General features: G+C 42.9%; 1 protein-coding gene across 1 annotated transcript in view; it reads right to left on the bottom strand.

Annotated features, from left to right (window-relative positions):
• LOC126284629 (uncharacterized) overlaps positions 1–8,541 on the bottom strand; it is a 38,887-nt gene extending 30,346 nt beyond the window's left edge. The window contains exons 1-2 of the mRNA XM_049983699.1: positions 8,133–8,541; positions 486–609 (exon numbers count right to left, since the gene is read on the bottom strand). Coding sequence (XP_049839656.1) covers positions 486–606 — 121 coding nt within the window. The 5' untranslated portion in view covers positions 607–609; positions 8,133–8,541. The remainder of the gene's footprint in view (positions 1–485; positions 610–8,132) is intronic.
• Positions 8,542–17,898: the final 9,357 nt, after the last annotated feature.

Raw genomic sequence — 17,898 nt, 5'->3', positions numbered from 1 at the left:
TCCTGTCTCTCTCCTGCTTTTATGGACTCAGCAAGTAGAGGTCACTGCTTGACCGACATATCACGAACATGCTAATCATTTAGAGCAATGTGGAATCTGGAAATATATAAGACGATATTGCCAGGCCGAAGATGTGGACTGACACATTGTTTACTATCATGGTCCTGTGCAAAATGCTGCTTGTGAAGAGCTCAGCATACAGCCCGACACAGTTCTGCCCTTTCGATAATACTCAGCTACGCAAAGTGAGAGATTTCACGCTGTAAATGGTACGTTGTTTCTCGGCGGTTCCCCCTTTTCCTTTCCTGTATATGTGTGCGGACTCGACTGTGTCAGCAGGATGTACTCTCACGTAGAGCAGCACAAGGCGCCTCGTGAGACTGCAATGCGAGGCGCTCTCTAGCGTGGATTTCTCCCGGAGCCAGCCAGCTGTGCGCAGGCGCGCGTGTTCTCCAATACCTCCTGCAGCGCGGGCACTTTCTCACCTCTGAGGACATCAGCGGGGATGAGCCTCTTGAAGATCTTGGGCCTCTCGTCCTCCTTCTTCTCATCGGCCGCCAGCACGGCCACGGAAAGGCAGATCACCAGGATGGAAAGTACCTTCATTGTCTGTCAACAAGAAACAAAACATTCTGATAAATTTCGTGCCGTCGCATGGAAATTCTTACAACACTAATTATGTACCGATGGGAATTACTCCATCGGTTTTTCATCGTAGAAGTAACAACTAACACACACAGCATTACTACTACAGATAGTTTACTAATGTCTTGTTTTTCGAGAACACCGTTCTTGATATGGAGTGAAGGAAAGTTACCATTTAATGTAGCGTCAACATGTAAGTCATTAGGGACGGAGCACTGGCTCTGTTGCACAAACAGGGGAGCAGGTAAGAAAGATTAAGGTTTGCCATCCCGCCGAGATCAAAGTCGTTAGAGACTGAACCATAGCTCATTTGGAAAAGGAAGGGGGCGAAAACAGACTACATCCATTTGGAAGTTAATATGTAGGCACCCTAATTTAACGCTTTTCGACGATACGAGCCTTCATATTCAGAATTCTCGTCACACAAGAGTATTCATTGCATGGAATGCATTTAGAAACGTTGATCCACGAACTGTCCTCACAGCATTATCATTACTTTTTTATAATGACACTATTATGAGAACATTGCGTGGATTAAAGTTCGTAAATCTGTCGCTCGCAGTGAAGATTCTCGTGTGTAGGCATTGCTAGTGACGAGGGCATACATATCTTTGAAACGCCTTAAATTCGTGCTTATGCAGTGTGTGTGGATAATACTACATTTTGGCTTCGGATGTTGAATACGCCAGCGACCTCACAATCAATCAGGAATCAATTCCTGGCTGCGTCCATTTTAAAATAATCATCCCTGCATACGAGCGGAGTGATTTAGGAAACTATTAGGAAAAGAAATACAGATGACCAATGACCGGAGGTTTCTTTTACTGTTGAATTTGCTATCTAATATTACGTAAAAACTAATCAGTGTGGTACTGCCACTATTTGACAGCTAAATGTCATGCAACCACCGTGAACGGATTCTACTACTGATATTAATTTCAATATTTTCAAAAGGCTATTTTTCAAGGACTGTTTGTAAATAGTTTGACTACCTTTGGAACTACACTGTATCAGAGAAAATGAATATCTCACTTAACTGTAAATACTGAGCCAAGTAATTTTGTTTGAATAAGTTGTTGATAATTCAAACAATGGATCTCACGGATATTACAAGCATTTTTCAGGTCATAAGGGTGAAAGCTTCTTCAACAACGATTTCATTAGGAATGGAGCACAGCCTCGAACAAGGCAAGATGGTTCAAATGGCTCTAAGCACTATGGGACTTAACATCTGAGGTCATCAGTACCCTAGACTTAGAACTACTTAAACCTAACTAACATAAGGACATCACACACATTCACGCCCGAAGCAGGATTCGAACTTGCGATCGTAGCAGCTGCGTGGTTCCGGACTGAAGCGCCTAGAACCTATCGGTCACAGTGGCCGGCGAACAAGGCAAGAATGGGGAAGAAAAATGACCGTCGGTTTTAAGGAATCATCTGAGCATCCGTTTTAAACTGTTTGCAGAAACCAAGCGAAACCTAAATCCCGATGATCTGACAGGGATTTGAACATCACTCCTTCCGAGTGTGAGTCCAATACCTTGACGACTGCGCCATCTCACTTACTTTTCTCTTCGATTTTTGGTGCGGAAATTATGACTTGACATCCAACAAGGCGTAATGTAATACTTTTATAGTTGACTGTGAGACTATACGTCATTACTGAAAGAAAAAGATACCGTTTCAGCTGTATAAGCAGAATAAGCAGAACATGAGAAGACTGCGAAGGTACCATGGAAAACTATTTTGCAGTACTAGCAGAAACAGAACCCCAACGGTTTCACGCTGAGATGTCCTCTGACAGAACCAAAATGCCGCTTACAGCCAAAATGGAGCATTATTTTTAATTTTTACGGCATTACTAACAGAACTGTTAATCTGTTGTAACGCGGAGTTACATATGAAACTCATATTTCCCTGTTTGAGAAGAATCCTATAAAGAGAATATAGAGATAAATTCCACTAACCACTAAAAAGAGAGGACAATAAGAGCTCAGGGTACGAGGTGGTATAAGGGACGACAAAGCGCTGACATGTTTGTCGGCAAGAGTTTTAGTGCCGTTCCACTTTCTTCGTAAGCATCTGAAGGAGAAGCACAAGTCACTGTACGTCCCGACAGAAACTCCTCTGAAGACCGGTCCTGCTACTAAGCTCGCCGGTGAAAGGCGCTGAACAGGCATACGAGGAACACTCCATGCAACAGAAACGTAGGTTACAGTACACAAAAGAGATGCGAAGAACTGTCTCCTTCTCCTTTTCCTTTAGTGTTCATTTACTGTCTGCGCACAAAAAGTACAGACGTTTAGCACAGTTGTTTATGATTCCTCCTGTTAACCACCCTGTCTAAGTCATCTTTGAGGCATAATGACGACGGAACAAATCTTCTGTTCTCTGAAAAACACCATTCCACGTATATATCCGCTTCCATAATAATTTTTCATGAACAACTCTACTGATATTCAGTCGTAATGCTGAAAAACCAGGAGTGCTTCGTGAGGAAGATGATGGGGGGAGCGGGGTGGGCAGAAAAAGAAAAAAAAAAAAAACAGTAGTATATCATAGCGGTGAAACAAACATCTGCATTGCGCAGTCGCGGTTTCCTGTTGTGGTGAATGCTGGAATCAGCGGAACTAATTGCTTTACCGAGCATGCCAATTTACGGTGTTCGTCGGGTGAATGGCGTACTTTGCAAACGGCTCTGCTCTTATTTTATAGTTTACTTGGCAATGATGAGGAAAACATCGGATTTTACTTAAGGTTCGCTTTAAATTTAGAGTTTACTCTGCTTGTGGCACTTCTCTTGAACTGCCGTTTTCAAACGAGACTAAAACGTAGACTGGAGACCTAAATGCACGTACAGAACAGCAACCTCACTTAGACACGCGCGAGATGATTTCTGCCGCACAGCGTGATTACAGTCTTAACTTAATAATAGCATGCAACAGTTATAATAGATATAATAGCATCCTGCTAAAGGATAGATTGTTGCACTTCTTCGGCGAACGGCTTTTTGTTATTGATGTACGTACAACTTAATTTGCAGTTTACGTTTAAATGTTAGAGAGAAACTGCGAGAAAACCTTAACAATCTAGAAGAACGTTAGTTTGTCTTATAAAAGTGGTCACTAAAGATGGATATCTTTTAAGATTTTAAACAATCAATTCAAATACGAATAAGAACTTTCTAAAATAGTACTTCAGTTTAATAAGAAAAAAACTGCAAACCTACATTCCATAGATAATTTCGCAATATAGGATCAACGATGAATGCTTTATATAGAAGTTAGCGTTTTTGACCCAAGATGAAATGTTATCAAATTTATTTCTGTATTTGCCACCAGGAAACGTATTCTCTTTAAGGACTTCACGTTTGTCTCAGCATAAATTATAAACTTTATAGTGTTACTTCATGCTGTAGCACTTCGTCGAATGTGCAACTGTGTGAGAAAAAAGAGCCTTCCGGTTTCTATTCCGTTCCCAAAGTAACAACAACGTAATGCTTCCTATCATATGATAACTTGGAGTCCATTGTCCATAGTGTATCTAGTCTTTATGTATAACATATTTTTTTGCTTGTTTTTCCTTTTTGACAGCGGCGTTACAACTTTCTATATTTGTGAGGAATGTGTTTTCCGAGAGATTAAGTTTGAAGTAAAGAAAGCAGTTAGTTTCCGTCGTCCGTCTGTGGCATGATAACTACAGATTTCGGGATTAATGATATAGCGATGAAGCGACTGTTGTGAATGACATTTTTTGTAGCCAGCCCACTTACCAATTAAGAAAGAGACGGACGAAAGGACTTACAGCCTATGGCAGTAGCCATAAAAGCATCGTCTATAAGCGTTCGTGTTAGTTGCACTGCTGTATTGCATTTCGGAACGGTAACAACATTATGGTCTGAATTAATTATTCATGCAACCCTCAGAATCAACATAACCCTCCGTATGTGTGGGCCGTTAGCCAGTTGAACACTCTTATTGATTCGCTCAAGTCTGAAGAATTTGTCTCGCGGTAGCGACTTTCAGACATCTACATCTATAGAGTGGGATTGGGGGCGCACAGTCGTCCCTAGTTAACGATTAAGGCAGAGAGCTTTAATTGATCATCAATGTCCGTTTGCATTTATAGTCTGAAGACGTGGAACGGAGCGGTTTTCAAAGTACAATATACTAAGGCTTCTTCCTGCTTTACATGGGAATGTAGTGTGCGAAGAATGATTATTTATTTTCTGTTGTCTTGATATTAATAGTGTAATTCCTTCTTCACAGCTCCTGCGGTAACGACATGTATGTGGACCATAGATGTTCTTAGTTTCTGCTCCGAAAATCATTCTTGGAACGTCTAAGCAGATTTTCGAGAGATGTTCGGCGTCTTTCTTCAGGTGTCCGCTGGTTAATTCGCATCAGTATTCTCGTTACCATCTATTGCCAATCAAAACGTAGGCTGTCCTCTATATATCTGTTCGACATCCCTCGTTCATCCAGTACGAAATGGACCTCACAAATTAGAGGTCTTTATAAGGAACCTCTTTAATGATCGAACCTCGCTGAAGCTATGGGAGATTTCTTTTAGTTTCCCCGTGAGCAGTTTTGTGTTATATGGGAGATTCCAGTTGTGAGTCATTAATCGTGAAGCCTAAAGCTAGTAGATTTTTACTTCTATAGTTTTCTACATTAAGAGCTGCCTATCAGTGTTTACCACAAACTATCTTTGAAGATCTGGGCCAACCTTGCTACAAGTTTAATCGGATAATGCTAGATAATGTACAACCGCGCCATCTATGAAATGCTGGAGGTTCCAGTAACCGCTAAATCATGCTGGAATCAGCTCTTGTAACATGCGGCATGAATGTCTTTAATATTTCACAAATACTTCAAGAATTTCGGCAATCGGTAGCGGGCAAAAGGTGAGTATTTTACTGTATGGGTTGTTAACTGTATTGACAGATAAAAAAATTATCAACATCAAGACTATGATCGATTCTCGAGCTTTTACTTGCGGAATATTCTGTTTAGGTAATTTCAGCTATTCAGCATTGGTTCCACACACCGTGTAACATGTGCAGTAGCGGTTCTAAAATACTTCCATGAGCCACTGTAGAGTGCTTGGAGAAGTTATCAAGTTTCACTTCAATTCCGTTGGCTTACTGGGAGATAAATGACTGTCTATTTTCCTATTAAGCACCTCTCTCTTATATCTTTCTCATGATACCTAGGCTAGATATACATTGTCGGCAAGAACTACGTCGTCTTTCTTCCTAGGATACTCATTTCAAGTTCTCATAACATTTCTGTTACTCTTTCGATCTGTTACGATCCTAACAACCTACCTCTGTGCGATTTCATTTACAGATGCACTGCACTTCCATTCGCCTTACCTAATACTGGTTTCACGCGATCGTTTTACTTTATACCGTTTTTTGTTATTGTCCCCAAGTTCTTATACGATATGACATGCTCAAAATGTTAACCACCAATCTTTCAATCAGATACTTTCCGCTTATTTCTCTTTCTTATAGATATAATCTTGAATTTATCAACATTCAGTGAGAGCTGCTATTCGTTACATCAAGCGGAAATTTTGTCGAAGTCTTTCTGCAAATCCTTAGAATCTTCGAATGATGATACTTCCCTGCACATAAAGGCACTGTGAGTGAACAATTTTATAAATTGATACTGTAAATTGATGCTGGTCCTATATTATAAATCGTTTGTGCATGTAAATGACATTGGAGGCCCTATTACGTTTCCTTATGGCGCAGCCACGGTTACTTTCGCTTCTGTAGACAACCCCCCGTCCAGTGTAACGGACTGGTATCTATTAGTCAAATATTCCTCAAAGCAATTGGATTTGTACTCCGTATGATCGTATCTGACCCTGGTGGACACCTGTATTTACTTCCAAGGCTACGAGCGTCTCACCATCAAAAATGACATGCTGACTTACGCCTCCCACCAAGTGTTCTATAGATTCAAAAACGTGGCTGACTATCACATTAGCTGCTGCATTTCACTGCCCCGTGAGGAGAAAGTGATAATGCCAGCAGACGACAGGTAAAGCCAGTAAGTTCTCCTGCCTCGTGGTCCGGAGAGAGGATACACTGGTAGATAAACAACGAGAAGCACAGGTGATGAGAGCATCTGTTGGCTAGCCTTACATGAAATATGTGACCAGTTCTTGAAGAACTACCTGTCGAAAATTTAGTTTTGAAAATTTCAGCAGTTCAGCTTAGATGCTGCACTGAGTACGTCATGCAAAGTACAGTTCCTTGTGGGATCCTCTTATTTACTCTCATAGGTACAGAGAAATCTTCTCCCAGTATGATGTTCTGCCTCATAACTATCATGAAATGTCTGTCGAGCTATAAACGTGACTGACCATCACTTTAGCTACTGTATTTTGCTCTCTCAAGAGGGGAAAGTCTTAGTCTGAGCAGACGACAATGAAAGTAAGTTGTCCTGTCTAGTCGCCCTAGTGGCTACGCAACGACAAGCACAGAAGGTGGCCTTATGTCAAATAAGAGACCAGTTCGTATACTATTATTTGTCGAAACTTTAGTTTTGATATTTTCAGCGGTTCAGTTTGGCTATCGCACTCTATATGTAATGAACAACAGGGGTCCTAGCATAGCTCAATGGGTGATGTCCGCATTTACTTTATTGGCTATGGACGATTCTGCACCCAAAATAAGGTGCTCCCTTACGCCGCGAGGATTTAGCCGAGCGGTCTCAGGCGCTGCAGTCATGAACTGTGCGGCTGGTCCCGGCGGAGGTTCGAGTCCTCCCTCGGGCATAGATGTGTGTGTTTGTCCTTAGGATAATTTAGGTTAAGTAGTGTGTAAGCTTGGGGACTGATGACCTTAGCAGTTAAGTCCCATAAGATTTCACACTCATTTGAACATTTTTGCTCCCTTACGCTTATCACAAGTTTCCTACAGGGTAACAAACGGGGCTAACCGTCACTTTAGCAGCTACTTTTCACTCCCCCAAGTCCGAGCACACAGTAGAGAAAGTGACTTCTCCTGTCTAGCAATCACAAGAGACACCGTCGCGGCTAAGCAAAGCAAGCACAGAAGGTTGTGGAGCAACTGTCGGCTGGCCTTACATCAAATATGTGGTCAGTTCTTATACTGTTACTTGTCGAAAGCTCTGCCACTTGCAGCAGTTCAGCTTAGCTGTCGCACTCTGTTGTCGTGAACAGTAGTGGCCCTAGCACAGTTCCTTGTGGGACACCCGTATTTACTTTTATAGCTATGGACAGCAAAATGACGTGCTGCTTTATACCTATCATCAAGTTTTCTGTCGAGTCACAATCGGGATTGACCATCACTTTAGCTGCTGCATTTCGCTCTCCCGAGAGAGCAAAGTCCTAGTACGAGCAGACGACAGCGAAAGTAAGTAAGTTATCCGGTCTGGCGGCCCGAAGAGAAGACGGCAGGGCGGTCTAGCAAGGAGAAGCACAGAAGGTGTGGTGGTTGGCCTTACCGCGGCGAGTTGGCGGTCGTAGAAGCGGCGGCAGCGGGCGGTGCGGTGCGGCTGGGCTGGCCAGGCGGTTGCGGTGTCGGCCGGCCGGCGCCAGCGCCGCTTATATACAGCGCCGGCAGCCTTCGCGGCCCGGCCGGCCGCCCCACCACCGCCGCCCGGCGGCTCTTCCTGCCGGAGACGGCAACGCCGCGGCCCAGTTTCCTACCGTGAACACACCCTCACCTGGACACACACACACACGTACGCTCGCTCTTACGCAGGCTTCCGAATCTGCGCCTCGGCGGCGGTGGGGGCGGCGGATTTGCAGACCGCTGGCGCGGGGATCCGCCGCCGGCGACCGCGAGCCGCCAGTCGCTACCCTGCGAGTCGCGCGGCCGAGACGGCCTGTGCTCGGCGCTCTCTGCAACACCCACTACTGCTTCCGGCGCGCCTGTCGCAACTCCCCGTGCCTCGGCTCGCCTCTTTTCGAAACACGGCAGGCGCCGTGACTACTTCAGGTGGTACACTCTCTTCTTCACAAATGTCTCGATCGCTTTTAGCAGATATTTCACAGTTAACCAGTTCCGATTCATATGAGTCATTTATTACATCCATAATCGATGAGAAACTGCAACTGTGCTTTAAAATGGCGGTTTATCTAGGTATGAAAATTATGATATGAAACCTGTCGCTTTTAAAATTTGGTACGGTGTGGGTACGTGGCTCACAAGGGGAGGCCACGACGTTTGCAACGCGAATTTACTGCAAACTTCGTGCACTCGTAGTACTCCATGAGGACAACAAAATGTGTAAGCCGTAGCGCCTACTTCTCAAGCGTTATTGAGAAAATCACAAGATAAAAAAAATGGTTCAAATGGCTCTGAGCACTGTGGCACTTAACATCTATGGTCATCAGTCCCCTAGAACGTAGAACTACTTAAACCTAACTAACCTAAGGACATCACACAACACCCAGCCATCACGAGACAGACAAGATCCCTGACCCCGCCGGGAATCGAACCCGGGCGTGGGAAGCAAGAACGCTACCGTACGAAATCGCAAGATAATTTCGGTCGTCGAATATATATATATATATATATATATATATATATATATATATATATATATATATGTGTGTGTGTGTGTGTGTGTGTGTGTGTGTGTGCATGGCGATTTTAACCACGAAGCGGCTGGAGCCGAGTGGTGCCGGCACGGTAGCTCAGTAGTCGGCACGGTAGCTCAGCGTGTTCGGTCAGAGGGTTAGCAGCCCTCTGTAATAATTAAAAAAAAGGGTGAGTTAATCGATCAACACCGAACTTAAAACGGATGTCTTACGACGTCCGCCTCGAGCAGATGCATCGAACAAAAGCGAACAAACTGATTTTTTTTTTGTCCGGCCGCGGTGATCTCGCGGTTCTGTCGCAGGTTCGAATCCCGCCTCGGGCATGGATGTGTGTGATGTCCTTAGGTCAGCTAGGTTTCAGTAGTTCTAAGTTCTAGGGGACTGATGACCACAGCAGTTGAGTCCCATAGTGCTCAGAGCCATTTGAACCATTTTTTTGAGATTTTTTTTTTTAAATCGTGTTCTGTCAGAATGCTAGTTCCCCTTTATAATAATAATAATAATAATAAAAACTGAGCGAACGGATGATCGTATAAACTGAAGGGGTATCATCGGACGTCCGCCATGAATAAATTCAACGAACAATAAAGAACAAAAGGTTTTTTTTTTTTAAAAAAAAGTGATTAGCGTTCAAGCCGCTGGATCGAGTTCCGTTCGGGCTGGGAGTGGTGGCGTGCTCCTCTAACCGAGCGACCTGGAGGCGGGTGTGGTGGATAGTCTGATGATGGGAGTACTGTGCACAGCGGCCTGCGTTGATCTGGTGTCCGCACTGAGATCGCCATCAATATGGTCGCTTAAGAGGAGTCTTGGGCGACCAGGTTAGCTAAGGAGGGGTGCACCGGGCCAGGCAGGAGTTCCGTTCGTCACTTTTTATTTTTATTTTCAACACAGTCATTTTCTTTATTATTTATATTACATTTGACATAATGGGGAAAATACGTATAATCGGATGAAATTTTATTAAAGTTACAATGTTATTTGGCAGTCTACTAATTTCTATTATCACAAACAATGTAATAATCATAGCTATCGACCAGTAAACGACCAAATGCATAAAGTCATACTGAAAATGTGTACTTGTCCGTGATTTGAGAAATCCCTTATACCTGGAAGGAGCCCGAAACGACTTGTTACCTCCAAGTTTTGACCGGCACAGACGGCTTTCGAAAGATGTACAATTAATCGTCGCTTTTGACATTTAAAAAAAAATGGCTCTGAGCACTATGGGACTTAACATCTGTGGTCATCAGTCCCCTAGAACTTAGAACTACTTAAACCTAACTGACCTAAGGACATCACACACATCCATGCCCGAGGCAGGATTCGAACCTGCGACCGTAGCAGTCGCGCGGTTCCGGACTGAGCGCCTAGAACCGCTAGACCACCGCCGCCGGCCTTTCGACATTACGAGTACAAGTTGCAGGATGGTATTTTTCGTAAAAACATAAAAAAACATTAAGTTAAACGGCACCAGCTCCATAGAATAAATGCTATGTTTCCGCATACGCAAGGTCCTTTGACGTTTTATGTGGAAAAACAAACCTTGTTAACTTTTTCAAAACCTCTCTTTCAGACGACAGTTTAGAAGCAATCCATGCATAACTCATTATTTCCTTAAAAATCGGCGCTGATAATTGGTTATGCAGTATCAGGTGTATTTTAATAGAGTCTTTAAAAAAAATGTTCTATATTGTTCGCTGAATTCGTTCAGGGCGGATGTCCGATGAGACCCGTTCAGTGTGTTCGTTCAGTTTTTTTATTAGAAAGGGAAGCTAACGCGCTGACCGAACTCGCTCAGCTACCGTGCCGTCACCACTCAGCTGCAGTCGCTTCATTGTTAAAATGGCCACGCACAGATATATATTCGACGACCGAAATTATCTTGCGATTGTCTCAGTAACGCTTGAGAAGTACGCGCTACTGCTCACACACTTTGTTGTCCTCATGGAGTACTACGAGTGTACGAAGTTTGCAGTAAATCCGCGTTCCAAACGTCGTGGCGTCCCCTTGTCAGTGAAAAAGTGTCAGTCTACAAACCTAGAGGTCTCCTGCCAATCCTAGGATTTTTATCTCTCACTTATCATTTCTTTCCCCTCTGACAGTATTTGTTAACACAAAACTGCCGCTTTCACTGTGGTTCGGAATCCGCGTTCAACTGTTAAGTCCCCCTACAACTGGTCGCAGGAAGGTAACGGCACACCACCTCCAACAGGACCATGCCTAGTAAAGCACTGGGGCGTTCAAAACAATCTTCGGATTGATAGCTGCTTTACGTGTTGTACCTTTAACGAGTTTTCGAGCCACTGCAGGCTCCATCCGGATCATGTACAGATAGAATGTAGGGTCGTGTTGCTCGCGAAAATAATGGAAATATAGGTATAACTTTACGAAATTTGTACGAAATGAAAATATGGTAATGTTTTACGATGGCTACATTGCATATAATTTTGGTACGAGTGGTAAATTAATTTTAGCCAGTTTCCATAGATATGCTCTCAGTATTTAAGTGCACTTGGTTTTACAGTAAACCAATCAATACTGAACGTAAATACAGAGACTATGAGGATGGTAGAACGGCAGAGAAATAAATCGAATATGTTTCGGAGAACCCTCTGCGAGGCACTTAATTGTGAATTGCAGAGTAGTGGTGTAGATGCACGAGGTCTTTTAGGAAAGTAAAGTCCGATCTGTCGCAAAATGGAAAACACTGTGAAAATCAAAGATGCTTTGTTTGTAACAGTTAGCTACATCCTCCAGCTACGTCTCTACACAGTCACACCTCCTACTTAGACGTTTGTCGTAGTGTTGTACCAACTATAGAATACTCTCGTCATGAAAGGCTGCCGCCCGTGCTGTCTTCCAACCCTCTACACTAGACTACAGCTCGTTGCCTGTTTCAAAATATCTTTGTAGCCAATGGTTCATGTGAGCAGACGTGAAACTCAGAGGGAACCAATTACGGGCTGTACTGTGGATAATCAAACACCTGCCATCGAAATTGCTGCAGGAGCACTTTCAAATGCGGCCGAGAATTGCCATGAAGCAGAAACGCATGACAGTTATGTTATGTGGGCTGCAGGACATCAGGCGAAATCTCTCACGGCGCCCTCTAACTTGGCACTGTTTTCTAGTTAATTGTGCGTGCTCTCTGTGCGGTCAGAACTCGAGAGAGCGTGACGTGATCGACGGGCGCAGTAAAGACACTGCCCGCACATCTATGCAAAACTTCATCGGATTTTCACTGTGGTTTCCATTTCGCACCCCATCGGGCCTTACTTTCCAAATAGCCCTTGGAGGTGCTGGGTGCTCACAAAGTCTTCATACAACTCAAAACTATAATAGATGCATTTACATAATACGCATGTATGTTTATTATACATTCTGAAGCATCGATCCTATCGTTGAAGAGCAGATCTGAAAACATTCTGAAGCAAGTCTTGTCAAATAGCCGATGCTGCATCCTCGATTCAAGCTCTTAGATCCTGAAGATCCCTTACCTTTGTGTTGTACGCGCCTATCTTTGTGTATCCTCCAAAGAAGGAATCCATTGGTGTCAAGTCAGGTGAACGTGATCGCTACATTCTAGCTGAATCTTTGCCTGTTTATCTGTTGGGGACTCTTCGATTTAGGTGCTTCATTACTATCAGAGCAAAACGAGGTTATATTGCATCCTTTTAGAACACAACAGCAATGCCTTCTTGTTGAAGTCGTGCATCCAGGAATTGCTCCAGCAAATCAAGGTAAATGTTTCCTGTGCTTATCACTCCTAGAAAATGAAGGGTTTATAAACTGTAGTCTTTGTGAATGGAAGCCACACATTCACTCTTGGGATGTCTCTTTGGCATTTTGTGGTAGCTTGATGTGGCTCCTCACCTCGTATCCGGCAGTTATGTTCGTTAACTTTTCCGCAGTTCTAGAACGTGACGTCATCAGCAAACAAAATGTGGTGCATGAAGCTTTCGTTGCGTGCACCTTCTTTCAAATGGCAACACGAAGCTGCGCTAATCTTCGAGGTCTAATCTATGAAGCACCTGAATACGTTTCGGTTTCTTCTTTAGTGTAAGAGTAAAATTTTCAAAATCGTTGATTTTAAAATGTAGAACGCGTTTCTTAAACGATTACCCTTTCGACTGCTTCCCTGATTCACTGAACAATCTCTTGTCATCCAGGAGGATTCATCGACAACGTTTCCAATTCTTCGGAACTTATGGAGAAGTAACATGACGCTTTCTCTCGTTGGTACTGGCTTGTGAAACTCCCAATTGAACCCCTGTTGTAGATGCACATAAAACAAAGAGCGCAATCGCGCACTAACAATTGCCACACGTTCTTCTACCGTGAACTACCTTCATCATTATCCTTCAAAAAAAAAAAAAAAAAAAAAAAAAAAAAAAAAAAAAAGAGTGAGAGAGACCCTTGTTTGTTACAGGACTGTTTGAATTATGTATTATGTAAATGCATCCAATACTTCTTAAAAATGGATCGATGTGAGCACCTTACATTACAGTTCGCCACGTCGCGATCTTTGACGTCAGTAAGTGTCGTGTGGCTCCACGGCCTGGACCCAGTCTTTCAACTTCGGCGACTTGCGTGTCCCTCACCGAACGGCATTCCGTGTTCCCAGACACACAACCAGCCACTTACTAACCCGGCCCGAATTCGCTTAACGTCGGTGATCGGGCGAGAGCTGATGTATCGAACGTGGGAAGGCCGTTGGCACCTTTGACATGAGCTGCATTAAATTAAAAAAAAAATATTTACAAGCATAGATAATAAACGAAAGAGAACATCGCAAGCCGTATTTGTGTCAGTACGTTGTCAGTATACGTATACGACTAATCAAAAAGTTTCTCATTTTGCTACATTTCTTCAAGTGAAGTCTAGTTCACGGGCGCACCTACAGTTTCCCACAGTAACATGTCTGTCATATATGTTACCGACTTTTTCGCTCTTGTTTATGTAATAAATGTATCATCCTGTGTGTTCTCTGTAACTTATTTGATCCGTTGTTGTTGTTGTTGTTGTGGTCTTCAGTCCAGAGACTGGTTTGATGCAGCTCTCCATGCTACTCTATCCTGTACAAGCTCCTTCATCTCCCAGTACCTACTGCAACCTACATCCTTCTGAATCTGCTTAGTGTATTCATCTCTTGGTCCCCCTATACGATCTTTACCCTCCACGCTGCCCTCCAATGCTAAATTTGTGATTCCTTGATGCCTCAGAACATGTCCTACCAATCGATCCCTTCTTCTAGTCAAATTGTGCCACAAACTTCTCTTCTCCCCAATCCAATTCAATACTTTCTCATTAGTTATGTGATCTACCCATCTAATCTTCAACATTCTTCTGTAGCACCACATTTCGAAAGCTTCTATTCTCTTCTTGTCCAAACTATTTATTGCCCATGTTTCAGATCCATACATGGCTACACTCCATACAAATACTTTCAGAAACGACTTCCTGACACTTAAATCTGTACTCGATTTAACAAATTTCTCTTCTTCAGGAACGCTTTCCTTGCCATTGCCAGTCTACTTTTTATATCCTCTCTATTTCGACCATCGTCATCCATTTTGCTCCCCAAATAGCAAAACTCCTTTACTACTTTAAATGTCTCATTTCCTAATCTAATTCCCTCAGCGTCACCCGACTTAATTCGACTACATTCCATTATCCTCGTTTTGCTTTTGTTGATGTTCATGTTATACCCTCCTTTCAAGACACTTCCATTCCGTTCAATTGCTCCTCCAAGCCCTTTGCTGTCTCTGACAGAATTACAATGTCATCGGCGAACCTCAAGGTTTTTAATTCTTCTCCGTGGATTTTAATACCTACTCCGAATTTTTCTTTTGTTTCCTTCACTGCTTGCTCAATATACAGATTGAATGACATCGGGGAGATCCGTATCATATATATATTGCCTACGTATGCACACACCTACAGCTCGGAATGTTCACTTGCGTTCATTATCAATGGTTTATTCTGCATTTCAAAAATCACGGAGTGGCAAAGTGTAGTACATAGCATTCCCATACTCAATGGGTTTACTTTCAGTGTTTGTTTACTGTAAAAGTGCATCGAAATACGTTGTGTGTCTGTGTGGTTAAAACGCACACTGCCAACATAAATTTATTGTGGATACTAAGACACAATACAATGTAGCATCCTTAAACATAACGATCTCTTCATTTCGTACGTATTTCCTTAACTTCCGCCAAAATTTTCGTTATTTTCGACGGCACCACGATCCTGTCATCAAGCAAGACATACTACCACAAATATTTCCACCCGTTATGACCATCAGTGGCTCGGAAACTAGTTAATAGCAGAATATGTCGTGTTGTTGTTGTTGTTGTCTTCAGTCCTGAGACTGGTTTGATGCAGCTCTCCATGCTACTCTATCCTGTGCAATCTGCTTCATCTCCCAGTACCTACTGCAACCTACATCCTTCTGAATCTGCTTAGTGTATTCATCTCTTGGTTTCCCTCTACGATTTTTACCCTCCACGCTGCCCTCCAATGCTAAATTTGTGATCCCTTGATGCCTCAAAACATGTCCTACCAACCGATCCCTCCTTCTAGTCAAGTTGTGCCACAAACTTCTCTTCTCCCCAATCCTATTCGATACCTCCTCATTAGTTACGTGATCTACCCATCTAATCTTCAGCATTCTTCTGTAGCACCACATTTCGAAAGCCTCTATTCTCTTCTTGTCCAAACTAGTTATCGTCCATGTTTCACTTCCATACATAGCTACACTGCAAACAAATATTTTCAGAAATGACTTCCTGACACTTAAATCTATATTCGATGTTAACAAATTTCTCTTCTTCAGAAACGCTTTCCTTGCCATTGCCAGTCTACATTTTATATCCTCTCTACTTCGACCATCATCAGTTATTTTACTTCCTAAATAGCAAAACTCCTTTACTACTTTAAGTGTCTCATTTCCTAATCTAATTCCCTCAGCATCACCCGATTTGATTTGACTACATTCCATTATCCTCGTTTTGCTTTTGTTGATGTTCATCTTATATCCTCCTTTCAAGACATTGTCCATTCCGTTCAACTGCTCTTCCAAGTCCTTTGCCGTCTCTGACAGAATTACAATGTCATCGGCGAACCTCAAAGTTTTTATTTCTTCTCCATGAATTTTAATACCTACTCCAAATTTTTCTTTTGTTTCCTTTACTGCTTGCTCAATATACAGATTGAATAACAGCGGGGAGAGGCTACAACCCTGTCTCACTCCTTTCCCAACCACTGCTTCCCATTCATGCCCCTCGACTCTTATGACTGCCATCTGGTTTCTGTACAAATTGTAAATAGCCTTTCGCTCCCTGTATTTTACCCCTGCCACCTTCAGAATTTGAAAGAGAGTATTCCAGTCAACATTGTCAAAAGCTTTCTCTAAGTCTACAAATGCTAGAAACAATTCGAAAAGCGACAGGTTGCATATCATGTCTATAAAAATCCCCAATCGAATGAGTCATCGTCCGGACTAAAGAAAAAAGTAAAGCCTTATGGCATGCTTGGCTCGAAAAGCCGCCTAACTGAAATGGGTTTTCGTTCTCCTTCGCGCACATTGGCACATTTTTTCACGAAGCATGAGAGCTGTGTTACGTGGATTCGTTAAGTGTAAGTGGGTGTAACGTGTGTGTCTGTGTGTGTGTGTGTGTGTGTGTGTGTGTGTGTGTGTGTATGTATGTATGTGTGTGTGTGCGTGTGTGTGTGTGTGTGTGTGTGTGTGTGTGGTGGAGATCATGAGAGAAGGGAGAGGGTAAAACACCCTCCCGGCACACAGCTATTCATCTCTACCAACAACAAGGGGCCATGGATCACCATCTACAGTGTCGCATGCACTCATTTCATGAGACAATGCGGAGTGGTCTGGAATTTAATCCGTCTGGTGATGAGGAACTTGCCGCTGCCGCCTAATCTCCCCGTGCCGCCCAGATACTGCAGGTGAATTTCATTTTCCGCCATTACGATTAGAGCCCTCAAATGCACGAGTCGAGCGCCACCGCATAGGCGTGCGTCAGCCGCCTCGGCTCCGCAAGAGGGTTATCAGAACACAAAATCTAGAAAAAAAAACAAACGAAAATGCAAAATTTTTGTTAAATGTAAACAGGTAAAAGATATTGCAAACTGCAAGCTGAAGAGAAAAATGAAAATAAACCCGGCGTCTTGTTACGGAATTACACGTCAAGTCGTCTTCAAGCAATCATTGTGGTCACTTAAAATCAACTACGGTCCCTGCTCCAGCGAGGACTTCAAGACTGGAACAATTACTTTCGTAGAGGGTGTTGCGCATGCTTGGCTCACATGTGCGAGAATACAATGTGAAAGGATATGTTCAAAACAACTATAACATAATCATTTTTTAAAAATACAATAAGCCACAATTTACAATACTGAAAGGAACTCGGAAAAATAGGACCACACGTAAAATAAAATGTTATTACAGTCATTAAAAAAGGAAAGGAACCAAGCACTGGTGAATACATAGAATTTTGCCAACAAACGAAAAAGTAGCGTTAAGTAGAAAATATGCATTGTAGGAGCCAGGATGATCGATTTGCAGGTGGGCTCTTGTTTCCTTGATATTTCTGTTAAAGTACGATGCATGGTCAGGCGACGCATGTACTCCTATTTAATAGTAAT

The sequence above is a fragment of the Schistocerca gregaria genome, chromosome 8, assembly GCF_023897955.1.
Source record: "Schistocerca gregaria isolate iqSchGreg1 chromosome 8, iqSchGreg1.2, whole genome shotgun sequence".
NCBI lineage: Eukaryota > Metazoa > Arthropoda > Insecta > Orthoptera > Acrididae > Schistocerca > Schistocerca gregaria.
This window is presented reverse-complemented; position numbering and strand designations above follow the sequence as displayed.